Below are 14,642 nucleotides of genomic sequence, written 5' to 3'. Positions count from 1 at the left end.
CAGAAATAGAGCTACGATCAGTCACCTCCTCTACATGGATGACATAAAGCTGTATGCTAAGAGCGAAAGGGGCATAGACTCCCTGATCCACACAACCAGGATCTACAGCAGTGACATCGGAATGTCATTCGGGCTGGAGAAATGTAATCGGATGGTGACTAAGAGGGGCAAGGTATTCCACACTGAAGGGGTCTCACTCCCTGAAGGAACAATAGCAGACATTGAAAACAGCTACAAGTACCTTGGTATACCACAGGCCAATGGCAACCTCGAACTAGCAACCAGGAAAGCGGCGACGACCAAATACCTCCAGTGAGTGAGGCAAGTCCTCAGAAGCCAGCTCAATGGAAAGAACAAGACCCGGGCAATAAACAGCTATGCCCTGCCAGTGATCAGATACACTGCAGGAATAATAAGGTGGCCAAAGGAAGAGATTCAGACCACGGATGTTAAAACCCGAAAACTCCTCACCATGCATGGAGGGTTCCATCCCAAGTCCAGCACCCTGAGACTGTACACAAGCCGTAAGGAAGGAGGCCGGGGACTAGTGAGTGTGAGAGCCATTGTCCAGGATGAAACATCCAAGCTCCATGAATACATCAAAGATAAGTCTCCAACAGATGATGTACTCAGAGAATGTCTCAGACAATGGGGAACAGAGGATGAGGTGATGAAAGAGGGACAATCATGGGAGGAGAAGCCCCTACACGGGATGTACCACCGAACCATAGCAGAAGTGGCTGATCTCAATAAGTCCTATCAGTGGCTAGAGAGGGCTGGCCTGAAGGACAGCACAGAGGCACTCATCCTGGCTGCCCAAGAGCAGGCCCTGAACACCAGAGCCATAGAGGCAGGGATATACCACACCAGACAAGACCCAATGTGTAGGTTGTGCAAAGAGGCAGCTGAGACAATCCAACACATAACTGCAGGGTGTAAGATGCTGGCAGGGAAAGCCTACATGGGGCGCCATAACCAGGTGGCTGGCATAGTCTACCGAAACATCTGTGCGGAGTATGGACTGGAAACCCCAAGGTCAAAATGGGAAACACCTCCCAAGGTGGTGGAGAATGACCGAGCAAAGATCCTGTGGGACTTCCAGATACAGACCGACAAGATGGTAATGGCCAACCAACCAGATATCGTGGTCATAGATAAAGGGGGAAAGAAAGCCGTTGTCGTGGATGTAGCGGTCCCGAGTGATGGAAACATGAGAAAGAAGGAACATGAGAAAATCGAGAAATACCAAGGGCTCAGAGAGGAGCTGGAGAGAGCCTGGAAGGTAAAGGTGACAGTCGTGCCTGTGGTGGTCGGAGCACTCGGGGCAGTGACCCCCAAACTCGACGAGTGGTTGCAACAGATCCCGGGAACAACATTGGATATCTCGGTCCAGAAAAGCGCAGTGCTGGTAACAGCACGGATACTGCGCAGAACCCTCAAGCTTCCTGGCCTCTGGTAGAGCACCCGAGCTAAAAAATGGGGGACAGACACCACCCATGGTGGGTGAGACGCGGATTTATATATATATATATATATATATATATATATATATATATATATATATATATATATATATAGTGAAGTCACGAGAGGCTGTGTCCTGGAGGGCAAATACATCCCCCTAAGATGGCTCCACCCAGAGAGAGTCTTGGCCCCACCTGGTGGAAGGCAGCAATTAAACCCACACACCTGCGGCTGATCAGGACTTGAATCCAGTGTCCAGTCGTGTGGTCCCAACTGGCGATGAGTTCCACGCAGCAATCAACTTCTCCACAGAGCACAGCAATCGAGCTTGTCTTTCGCCAAGCTGCACACTTAGAGGCCCTCTGCCTTAAGAGCCCTGCTTTCCAATCAAGTCCTGATTATATATATATATATATATATATATATATATATATATATATATATATATATATATATATATATATATATATATATATATCAGTGGTGGGCTGTCAGAGCCAGCAAGGCCTTCTCTGCTGGCCTAACATAATCAGACATCATTATCATAATTAGAATAAAAGTCAATTTCATTAAAAAAGTATTTTTTTGAAATATATATATATATATATATATATATATATATATATATATATATATATATATATATATATATATATATATATATATATATATATAAGTGGAATGATGTGCAGGCTTTTATTGAACAGTTCCATCCAGAAAAGACTGTGGCTATGAGAATCATCAACATGATGAATGATTCTCATTTTAATGGTTTCCTATAGAAAATTAATTTTTGGCATACACACCTTTCGCCTTACACACTATGTCTGGGAACCAAATAAATTCATAAGCCAAGGCCCCACTCTATCCATCCATCCATCCATCCATCCATTAATCCATCCATCCATCCATCCATCCATCCATTTCCCGTACCACTTATTCCTCATTAGGGTCGCGGGGGGTGCTGGAGCCAATCCCTGCTGTCTTCGGCCATGAGGCGGGGGACACCCTGAATTGGTTGCCAGCCAATTTCAGGGCACACAAGGACAAACAACAGTCACTCTCACACTCACATCTAGGGACAATTTGGAGTCTTCAATCTGCCTGCCATGCATGTTTTTGTAATGTGGGAGGAAACCGGAGGACCCGAAGAAAACCCACACGGGCCCGGGAAGAACATGCAAAACATAAGCATCTTACTTTCCTCTGAGTTTGATAGCATCCTCGAATCGGCCTTCAGTCATGGCAGCGATGACATCTTTGGTCTGGAAAGCGGGTAAAAGACGGACTCAGAAATCAATCAATCAATCAATCAATCAATCAATCAATCAATCAATCAATCAATCAATCAAATTAGAAATTAGAAATTAGAAGGAAAACATAAATAACGCGATGGTGAATCGGTAGACTACTATTTGATATTAGTTGATACAAATTCCCAGCAAACAAATCAGCCCATTTCCAACGGAGCTTGGGCGCCATCTTGTGCATTTTCTGGGACGCTACATTGGAGTCCTGATGGCTCGAATTGATACGGGAGAACTTTTTTAATCGATTGCAAACGTTTATGCTTTCCTCTTCAGAACTATTTGAATCATATTCATAACTGGATGAGTAACAAGAAAGCCTCTTCTCCAAATCTGAAGCCATTGTTTTGATTCGAGAGCAAGGCAAGACGTCCTGGCGTGACGTCCCGAACAAGGGGGCGGACCTTCTCAAACTCGGCATCTCCTAAGTCATTTTGAAGTAGTTTTGGGACACTTTAACTCATTTTTACTGGTGTTTTGCATTTGACTAAAAATATCAGCCTGCGTGTTTTGGGTATTTAAGATGCTATAAAAGTTTTTCTGATGTCAGTTAGTGAATAAAAAAATGGTGTTGTCCTTTAAATACATGTAAATTGACTCATTCACTGCCATTCACAAATTTCTTTGGGAATTGAAAATATGACGTAGAGTGCCATTCCTGAATTAGTTTTTTTTTTTTTTTTTTTTTTTTTTTTTCCATGTTTGGGTGCCGATAAAGCGCTGGTCAGCCCTCCGGCAATGTTTTTTTTCCCTTCCACGAGGGGCATTATTTCCCCTTTTTTTACATGTTAGTTCTTTGTTATAATTTCAGCTGTTGTTAAAGCACTATATAAACCAATGTTTATGTATTGAATTGTATTTTGGACAGCCACCCTCATTTCAAGTTCATATAATTCCAGATCCTCTTTCATCTCGAACTGCTTTGTGTAAAAAGAGGGTACAGAAAGTGCTTAAGAATGAATGACTCTCTGTGTCTTTGTGTTGTCATGTTATTTGCTATGTAGTTTTTTCTTGTTCTTTTGAATTCAAGACGGCGCCGCGAGAGTGGCTGCCTTTCCAGCAGCTTCTGTATTTTGTATTTCTACTTTCATAACTCTGCTGCTGTGAAATGTAAATTTATCCACTCTGAGACTAATAAAGGCAAATCCAATCCAAGCCAATCCATATCATTTAGGAATGAATTCATTTGTTTTCTGATGAAAGAAGAGTCTCGGGTTTTATTCTTATGCTGTATTGAATGTTTATGTAGTCTTTTTTGACACGACAATAGACGAACATACCACTTGCACGCATTCCATGAGTGGGAGCCGCACGGCCTGGTTACCGGAAAGGCTGACGACACACGCCGGGGTGTCTGGTGTTGCCTCCAGGAGAGCCATCACCGCCTCAACGCCCATTCTGCTGCCCTGAAAGGGACACACACGGACAGACACACACATCCATTTGGACAGATCATTAGGTGTGTTTTCATACGTTTGTGTTGCTTGTCATCAACCAGTTCCAACACTTAAAGATAATTAATCATATTTTTCTTTGGAATCATACATTTTTTTAAAAGGTGATGCTCAAATGTGTAAAACAACAGCACTTTACAAGTTATATATAAATACATACTCTATATACTGTATACATGCACGCACGTGTGTATGTTTAAAATGGCATAATTCTTCATTTAATTTTTCCAGGTTTTTCGCAACTCCGTGGGGACTTAACAAATCATGTCAAACCAAAACTACCAGCAGGTGGCACTTGTTTTTTTCAAAAGACAATATTTAGAGCCTGTAAGGTCAGCAATTGTGTTTTGCAGGAGCCATGATCGTATATTTTTTTTGACAATTCTAAATTTTGAACAGATAAATTGTGAAGTATTTTGTTCACATGTACAACTGGGTCCAAGCCCCCTCCCATTTTCTGACACGATATCCGACAGAATTATCAAGCACCAGATGTATGTCTGCCATGTTCTGTCACAACCAAAAGTTTGACTGCATCCAGTATTGGACTTTTATTTTTGTTTCATAAATGTGCTGAGTTCCAACACTTGGTGTGCTCTTTGTGTAGTTTTTAGATTTGTATGTTTAATGGAAAATATCTCTTGTCTTTCAATTACATATTGACTAACAACCTGTGCAGATCGGACCGAAATGACAATGTTTTAATTTTCTCAATTTTGAATCTAAGTTGCTAGAACAAACATAATTTTTCTTGAATATTTATTGGATTGGATTGGATTTGCCTTTATTAGTCTCGTAGTGGAGAAATGTACATTTCACAGCAGCAAAGTTTTGACAGAAATGAAAGTAGAAAAGCAAAATACAGAAGCTGCTGGAAAGGCAGCCACTCTCGCAGCGCCGTCTTGAAGTCAAAAGAACAAAAAACTAAATAACAAATAACATGACAATTATAGAATACATTGAAGAGAATCAAGTACATTAACACTGCTCACGTACCAATTTCAATGGCAGCCTCCGATCTTTTTAATAATTGAAATACATCAACCTGAAATTTCAAACATTCAAGACAATGTGGTAAGAAAATACATACAAATTGCTTTCATATTAACAACTGTGTGTAAAACATTCAAGATTGAAATAAAAGTGCTGGACAAAATTTGTGTGTCCAGAAGTCAAGTCGACAAATATTCAAGAAAAAAAACACTCAATATGTTGAAATAAAAGCTATTGTCTCTGTGTTGTATTGAAATGTGCCAGAAACAAGTGCACATGACACATATTGTTCCAGCTGCCAAACCTAACCTTTCCTTAGTTTTGAACCTAACCTTACATGTGTTTTGTGGACATTCTCAATTTATCAATGTGGTTTTTTTATGAAATATTTAACTCCCTTCCAAGTTCTCCCTTTCAATTCTTCTGGTGAAGCCTTAATGTAGTTCATGCATTCGTCTTTGTCTGGAACCTTGAGAGACCTGATGGAGTCCATCAAGGTTTTCTCCACAGCGTTGATTTCTTCTTCGTCCACTTTTTTACTTTCATTTTTACTTCTTCCTTCCCTATATAAAATGGGACAGTAAATTAATATTCCTCCAAAACGTCTGTGTAAGCACTCAGTCGTACAGGAGTCAAATAGTTTGCTGACAAAGTTTCTTGGATAAGAAGCGAAACGTCCAACAACTTCAAAGAAGTACAGATGACGGCTGAAGAAACCTTTTCATCGATATTCCTCCAAAAGTTAAGACACAGGCCAGTGCTGTCTAAAGTCATCATTGGTCTGTTTTGTAAGTTTTTTTTTTTGTAACAGTTTTTATACATCAAATGATAACACATTCAGAAGCCACTAGATAAAAGTTTACATTCAGAGATTTTCACGAGCTCCGCCCTACCAGCCAATTTACCTATTAGTAGTAAGCACAGAATACATATATTGAGTTCTACAAAATCAGGAATATGTACTTCAGTGCTATGTTCACGGTGCAATTCAGATTTTTTTGGTGGGATCAATTTATTTTGTAAGGGTTCACATTACATGACGAAATGCTTATGTATTTACTCCTGAGAAAACATGATTTTAAAGATTCCATTCCGATTTCTATACACCCTCGACGTAAACTTGAAGTTGTTCAATACTAAATATCCCATAGAATGTTATGAGGATGAAGAGATATAGAGCATTTTTTGTAGGATAACAATATATTATGGTAATCAAAAACAAAAATAATGTATCATATTTCCCCTACCCATACAGTATATAGACCCCTACCACTGTTCCTTGTCAGATGATAACTCAGTCACGAACCAAGAGAAAATAGTTTACCTTTTGTTTGCTGTGGTGGAACAGGCACCTTCTTGACGAGCAGCATCTTCCCATCTGACCTACCTGCACAAAAAAAAAACAGGTCTCTTGTTTCTATTTATAATTGTATATTATTTATTGCATTCTATTTGTGATTGTATTTTATTTATTATAGTACCTGTGCTTGTCTGTGACTGTAAAGTGTCCTTGGGAGCTTTGAGGGGCGCTTAAAATGTAATGTATTATTATTATTTTATTATTATTATTATTATTATTATTATTATTATTATTATTATTATTATTATTATTATTATTATTGATGATGAAAGGAATGAAAGTAGAAAAACAAAATACATGAGCTGCTGGAAAGGCAGCCACTCTCGCGGCGCCGTCTTGAAGTCAAAAGAACAACAACAAAAAAAAACCTAAATAACAAATAACATGACAACACAAAGACAAAGTGAGTCATTCATTCTTCAGGACTTGCTGTACCCTCTTTGTTACACAAAGCAGTTCCAGTTATTATTATTATTATTATTATTATTATTATTGTAAATACAAATAAAACAGCACATATGTGTACCGTCTGTAATAGACCCTACAGCAAACACAATTTCAGTTGGGTACGTTTGGGTACGTTGCTGCCTCAGCAAGAGTGACTGATTGTTGTGCAAGATTAGATGAGATCACATTGCTTTACATTACCCTTTATTAGACTCACTGTGGACAAATTCACAAGTATTTTTCTGAATTTACAATTATTTTCTGTGTCAACATGAATATAAACTGACATGTATGACACCAATGGATCACATTTTCGGGAAGGCATTGAACAAAACATATGTTGACCTAAAATTTTTTAAAGTCATAAACATACCAGATGATTGTGGCGATAATCATGATGTAGGAATACATTTTGTCACATCTTCATCGGCATCATCAGTTCCTGACATATCAGTGTCAACACATAGTTTTTCTGAGGAACGGAGGAAACACAGATAAAACTTCAGCTGGCAGAGAAAAAAATGGGTGCAATTATTTCCTAAAATATGCAGATGTGTTCTTACCATGGGGATCAATGTTGATTTCATCAAAATTCTTGCCCTTAAACTGGGACAAACTTCTCGTTTCCAGAGCGATGTGTACCTTGCTCATTTTTGCAAGCTGCAATGTCCCCTCCGGCAGCCGATAATATTGACGCTGCACACTGATATCATGGCCTAGGAAGTCTGCCAGCTCGTCCATTTCATTGTCTTTTAAAGTGAGAACTTTGGACATTGTGGCCTTGTGCTTTCTCAATTTTGTGGAAGAGCCGTAAGACTCTGCAGCGCATCGTGAGGACAGCTGAGAAGATCATCGGTGTCTCTCTTCCCCCCCTTCAGGACATTTACAACACCCGCCTCACCCGCAGAGCCATCAGGATCGCTGGCGATCCCACCCACCCCTCCCACAGCCTCTTTAGCCTGCTGCCAGCGGGTAGGAGACTGCGGAGTCTCCGTGCCAAGACCAGCAGACTCAAGGACAGTTTCTGCCACCAGGCAGTCCGGAGACTCAACTCCCTCCCTGCCCTGCCCTGCCCACCCTGCCCCTTCCCAATGCCACACTCACCGAACTCTGAGTACACGCTACATGCTGTACTATCATCCTGAACTCTATTTTTTGTTCTTTCTCATTTTTTTCTGCAAGACCTCACTTCAACCCTTGTTTGTTTTTGCATTACTACATTATGTCACTTTATATACGTCACTTCCTCACTTTACATATGTCACTACCTCACTTTACATATGTCACTACCTCACTTTCCAGGTGACACTACCTCACTTTACATTCAGAAATTACATGTATTGTCTGTTGTCAATTGTGTATTTTTAGCCACATTATAAGTGCCTTGCATGCCTTGCACGCTGGGTCCGAGAGGACATTAATTTCATCTGTGCTGTATGTCATGCATATTAGCATATTTGACAATAAAGCTGACTTTGACTTTGAGTTTTCAATTGCTGTTTAACTAAATTTGTTTCTTTAGCTATTTTAAAAGAAGTATGTCATATGAGGCGAAGATCACGTAGAAATATGGGCCAATCGTATTAGACGTGTGCCGGTGCTGGCGCAGTGGAGTTACAAAGTTGCTCCAGCGGCCGTCAAAATGTGTAAATGGGGTGGCCCAAATGCATCGCTGCACATGTGTTTTTGCGTTTACAATAGAATTGGGGCTGCAGGATTAGCTGTATGTATCAATTTAATTCGATTTCATAAAAATTATCGAGTAAAGCTGGCTGCACTTGCCCATGAACCATGGTAAGGTGGTGACAACAGTCTTGAAAATACGATTTATGAGACCAATCTAAGTCACCGTAGTTTCATCATTATCTGAACGAAATATGCTGGATGCTCTCGATGCTAGTGTGCCACGTTGTTAGTATAAGGCCATGACATCGAATGCTACATGCAACGCACCAATTGTAGGCCTCGTGTTCCTTATACGTATTTTCACATATAAATATGTTGTGACGGGCATGCTCATTCCTCTACTGCTACAATGTCTTACTTGCTTATGGTTGTCCATCGTGTCCGATGATAACAGTCCAGCTCTACTTCTCCTTGTGGGACCATTTCATGTGACTGTATAGCCCAATCCGTGATCCACACTACTTGCCACAGGCAGAGCAGGTGAAGGCATTGACTGGGCTTGTGGGTATGGCACTGGCATGATGTCTCCTTTGACGTTTCCTGTTCCGTCGGTCACCTCGGTCTTCCTCAAGTTTCTGTATGCCTTGTTGGAGGAGCTGCCGCCAGATGGAGCGTTGAGCTGCAATGTTCTCCAGCTGGGTCGGTCAGGTTCAGGCAGCATTTTTTCATGGCAGTCTTCACCTGGTCTTTATAGCGTTTTTTTGGGGCCTCCTGCCAGGCGACGGCTGAGATGGAGCTGGCCATAAAGCACCTTACGTGGCAAGCGCTCTTCTGGCATCCTGATCACATGGCCTAGCCAGCGAAGTTGGTGCGGGGTGACTCTAGCTTCCACATTCGTGCAGTTGGTTTTGCAGGGTATTTCAGTATGGGGGACTCTGCATCTCCATAGCCCAAGGATGCATTGTAGGCACTTGATGTGGAAGGCCTCAAGCATCCTGAGGTGGCAACTGTACAGGGTCCATGCTTCGCAGCTGTAGAGGAAGGTTGACACAATAACACCCTGATAAACTGCAGTCTTGGTGTGGAGTTTGAGATCTTTGTTTTGAAAGACTCTCCTCCTAAGTCTGCCAAAAGATGCTGATGCCTGTTTGATCCAGTTTTGTATCTCTCTGTCGATGCTGCAGTCGTCAGAGAGAAAGCTGCTCAGGTATTTGAAAGAGTCCACTATTGCTAGTGGCTTATTGGAGATGGTGAATGTTGGTGGATGAACTGGAGGAATGTATGCCCACTGACAGATTATATCAGTCTTTTCCACATTGACAGAGAGGCCCAGTCTACCATAGGCATCTGCAGCAGCTGAGAGACTAGCTTGTAGTGCTTCTGGTGTGTGGGCCACAACTGCACAGTCATCTGCATATTAGAGTTCGATGACTTGCTTTGATCTTACTTTTGTGACTGCCTGGAGCCTCCTGGTGTTGAATAGATTTCCATCAAGCCGGAAATCTATGGTAACCCCACTGTTCTTCTCGATCCTCTCATGGAGCAACAGTGTCACACACAGGAGGAAGATGTTGAACAGGACTGGTGCGAGGACACATTCCTAGTGTATACCAGTCTGCCACATTAGGGTCGCATACACTCACAGTTTTTTGGTCTGGAATGTCCACGTGGGGACACTTTAGGAAATGTCATGAAACATCTTTAAAACATGGTTTGAAGTCTCTCAGAGCAATTTGCCCGTGGGGACCTCATTTTGAAGTCTCTCAGAGCAAATTACCCGTGGAGACCACATTTTAGGTCCCCACGGGTACATGAGTCCCCACCGGCTGCGTGCAGTCAGGTTGATGTGCAGTTGATGTCGCCACCGTCCCAGTGGGGACATCAACCTGACACACACACACACACACACACACACACACACACACACACACACACACACACACACACACACACACATATATATATACAGTAAAGTCTCGTTATATCGATATTCAAGGGAGTCCGAAAAAATATCGATATAACCGGGACTATCGATATATCCGACCCTGTTTGCATGTAATTTTCTCTGTGCGTGCATAGAAATAGTATCGATATAACCGGGACTATCGATATATCCGATATCGATATAACGAGACTTTACTGTATATATATATATATATATATATATATATATATATATATATATATATATATATATATATATATATATATATATATATATATATATATACACAGTGAGACCTCAACTTACGAACTTAATTGGTTCCCAGACAGAGTGTGTAAGGTGAAAAGTGTGTATCTCGAAAAAAAAATCCCATAGGAAACCATTAAAATGGGAAGAATCCGTTCCCGGGTTTCCATAAAATATACTTTTCAACTAAATAAGCTTTAAAACTACACACAACATACCTTATTATATGTATAATAAATGTGCTATGGTATTGTAATTCAAGAAATACACTGCATTGTATCATAAAGTCACTTTATTTCCATTTGTGATGGTCATTGATGACTTGACGGAATGGCGTTGGAGGTCGAAGGTCAAAGGGACTTGCTGTTTGGAAAGAGAGGCACATTACATGAGGACTGTAATTAAAGAAATAAACTGTGCTGTAAAATAAAGCTGTATTTACCTTTTTGATGGTCATTGATGGCTTATGGAAGGAGAGTCACCTTCCATAAGGACTGTTGGTAACTTAACCTCTGGTGTGGCTTCTCTTTGCTTCTTTGGAGACTCCTCATCCTTTTTGCTGATTAAAAACCTCTTAATTGACACCTGTTGCTTTCTGACTTGTAAGGTGTTACGAGGCTGAGGCATCTCATTATCGTTCATCATGTTGATGATTGTCATAGCCAGTCTTTTCTGGATGGAACTCTTCGGTAAAAGCCTGCACATCATTCCACTTTGCCAACATTGCCTTCTCCTGCTCGCCCTCAGATGTTCTCGAACCATCCGTTACAAAAAGCTGCAAGGAGGCGATGGACGTGTGCATTCAATGAGAGGGGGTGTGCAAAGTAGCGTCGGTTGGAGCGCTGTTCGGTTGCCGAAGATCACTCCGCCAGAGCCGAAGGTCGTGTGCTTTTGTGTTCTTCCGCAGAAGATTATGTATTTATGTATACACACTTCCACCGAAGTGCGTAAGATGAAAATAGTCCTTATTATGAGGCTTAATAGTCATAAATTTGACATTCGTATGATGAAAAGTTTGTATTATAAGGCGTTCGTATGTTGAGGTTTCACTGTATATATATATATATATATATATATATATATATATATATATATATATATATATATATATATATATATATATATATATAGGGGCTTTAATTGGGGCAAATAAAATGTCAAGAGTTTTGACTGATGATATACTGACCAAAATTCTGTCGAAGGCAGAGGGCGTCCCACCCCTCTGGACGTGTCCAAGGATGGTGGTCCGTGTGTCAAAACCAAGTCTGTCAGTTACCAGCTAGAGAAACCACAAAGTCAGCCTCTAGCGTGATGAACGAAAGTATTTGATTCAGTCAATCATCAGATGCTGAAAAATGTACAAAGCGGCACGCAAACATCAGAGCAGGCAATCCTACAGTCCGAAAGACAGGTGGGATAGTCTCAGACACTTGTGGTGGTTAAGCGGTTCAGGTTTTTTTAGCTGTTTCCTTCAACTGCAGATGACTGTCATGGCTTGGAATTGAAGCGGATTGACGTGGGACAATCTACGGATGCGTCAGCTTGGTGTTTGATTTTACAACAGATTATTTTCTTACAGAGTGTTTTTAGGTGTTCAATTACATTACATGTTTCGGCGTATACTTCCGCCTTCGTCAAAGTGTCACTCTGATGAAGGCGGAGTGTCACTCTGACGAAGGCAGAAGTATACGCAGAAACATGTGAGGTAATTGAACTGTCACATCCTCGTCGACCCCAGGAACATGCCCCTCCCCTCCTGTCTCTTCCTCCGCTTCTCCTTGGAGCGGGCCCCTCCCTTCCTGGCTCTCCGATCCACACTACCTTCCGGCGTCCCTCGAGTCTTGTCACCACTCCTCGAGCGTACGTGACATAATACACCGACCAACTATGGATCTCGCCGGTGGAGACAAATTCGTATCTGCCTTAGCTCATCAGGCAGAGCGTTCGAGCCAGCGATCGCGGAGAATCGCCACATCACGTCCTCGCTGGCTCAGCGCCTACAGGAGGTCGAGACACGACTCGCTACCCTGACGACCACCTCCCCCCCGCCCCCGTGAGTAGTCGCGAGCTGTCAATGCCACGCCGCTCACACTACGAAGGCGAACCCGGGCACTGTGCTCAATTCTTGATGCAGCGCGCGTTGGTTTTTGAACAACAACCCTCCGCCTTCGTTAGCGATGAGGCTAACGTGGCATTCATCACCAGCCTGCTCACGGGCCAGGCCGAGTCATGGGTACTGGCCGTCCGGGAGTCCCGGCCCGGACTTTGTAGTTCCTACCCGGACTTTGTGGTCGAGCTTTGCCAAGTGTTCCACCACCCGGTCACAGAGTGTGAGGCCGAGGGACTCCTTCTCGACTGTGTGCAAGGGACGTGTTCGGCCGCTGAGTACTCCATCGGCATCCAGGCTGCCCGGAGCGGCTACAATGATCGAGTGCTGAGAGGAGTGTTTCGTCGCGGACTGAGCGCCGCTCTGAAGGACGAGCTGACCACCCGCGACGCGGTACCTCCCTCAGTGAAATGATCGACGTAGTCATCTGCCTAGACCATCGCCTCCGGGAGCGTCATCGGGAGCAAGGTGCCTAGCAGTCCGGGGAACCCGGACACGAGCAGTGGACGACCACACCCGACGGTGACGAGCAGGCGCAACGCGAGGAGGAGTTCCCCGAGCCGCTGCAGGTGGGGAGCGGGGGCGATTCGCGCCAACCCCGGGGGTCGCCACACCCAAGGAACCCCGCCAAAGACCTCCAGCACCCGCAAGTCCCCGGCCAGACGGCGACCGCGGAGGCATCGAGGACGGCGCCCGTCACGCGATTGGAGTTGGACGGCGAACTATTCGGCCCGTCCAACTCCCAAGCTATACGGGCGCTAGAGGATTCGGGGGCAGATGGGTGCTTCATCGCCCCCCCCCAACTGGCCGAATCATTGGGCTGCGACTTCAAGATTCTCCAGACCCCCAAGGAGATTCTCGACCTTAATGGTCGACTACTGGCCAAGGTTACCCGCATCACAGCACCACTGAAACTCAGGTTAGCGGGTAACCATGTGGAACATCAACAATTCCTGGTAATGCCTTCCCGCAACGTGCCGTTAGTACTGGGCCTCCCTTGGCTCAGTGCCCATGACCATTCCATATCTTGGGAGGGTCCCACCATACAGGGTTGGAGCCACTACTACTATGCCAATTGCCTACGGTCGGCTACGGCAGGGCGAGACCCCTCCCGCTGTGGCCTGCCCGAAGAGATTTGTCTCGAGGGCGTGCCACATTGTTACCATGTCTTGCGGGAGGCGTTCAAGGACAACGCGCAATCCCGGTCACCCCACCGAACGTATGACTGCGCCATTGAACTGCAGCCAGGACTCCAGACTCTACCATATCTCACACCCGGAACAATTAGCCATGAGCAGATACATAGACTCTTCCCTTGCGGCGGGACTTATCCGATCCTCGCGTTCCCCGCTCGGCGCAGGGTTCTTCTTTATTGAAAAGAAAGAAAGATCCCTGCGTCCGTGTGTCGATTATCGGGGTCTGAATGACCATTCACAACAAATACCCTCTCCCCCTCTTGGATTCAGCCTTCGCGCCTCTTCAATCGGCGACCATTTTTACGAAATTGGATCTGCGAAGTGCTTATCACCTGGTTCGCATCAGAGAGGGGGACGAGTGGAAAAATCACATTCAAAACGCCCTTGGGGCATTTTGAATATTTGGTGATGCCGTTCGGACTCACCAACGCTCCCGCTGTATTCCAAAACCTCAGTAACGATGTGCTCAGGGACTTTATCAAGGTCTTTGTGTTTGT

The 14,642-nt window shown here is 43.5% G+C and overlaps 1 protein-coding gene across 4 annotated transcripts in view; it reads right to left on the bottom strand.

Annotated features, from left to right (window-relative positions):
* Positions 1-14,642, bottom strand: part of pfkma (phosphofructokinase, muscle a) — a 109,397-nt gene that overhangs the window by 55,485 nt on the left and 39,270 nt on the right. For all 4 annotated transcript variants that reach the window (XM_089004521.1, XM_089004545.1, XM_089004537.1 and 1 more), the window contains exons 9-11: positions 12,029-12,121; positions 4,052-4,177; positions 2,665-2,729 (exon numbers count right to left, since the gene is read on the bottom strand). In XM_089004521.1, coding sequence (XP_088860647.1) covers positions 2,665-2,729; positions 4,052-4,177; positions 12,029-12,121 — 284 coding nt within the window. The remainder of the gene's footprint in view (positions 1-2,664; positions 2,730-4,051; positions 4,178-12,028; positions 12,122-14,642) is intronic.

Source organism: Hippocampus bargibanti, linkage group LG01, assembly GCF_051943395.1.
Source record: "Hippocampus bargibanti isolate YZ-2025 linkage group LG01, ASM5194339v1, whole genome shotgun sequence".
Lineage (NCBI taxonomy): Eukaryota > Metazoa > Chordata > Actinopteri > Syngnathiformes > Syngnathidae > Hippocampus > Hippocampus bargibanti.
This window is presented reverse-complemented; position numbering and strand designations above follow the sequence as displayed.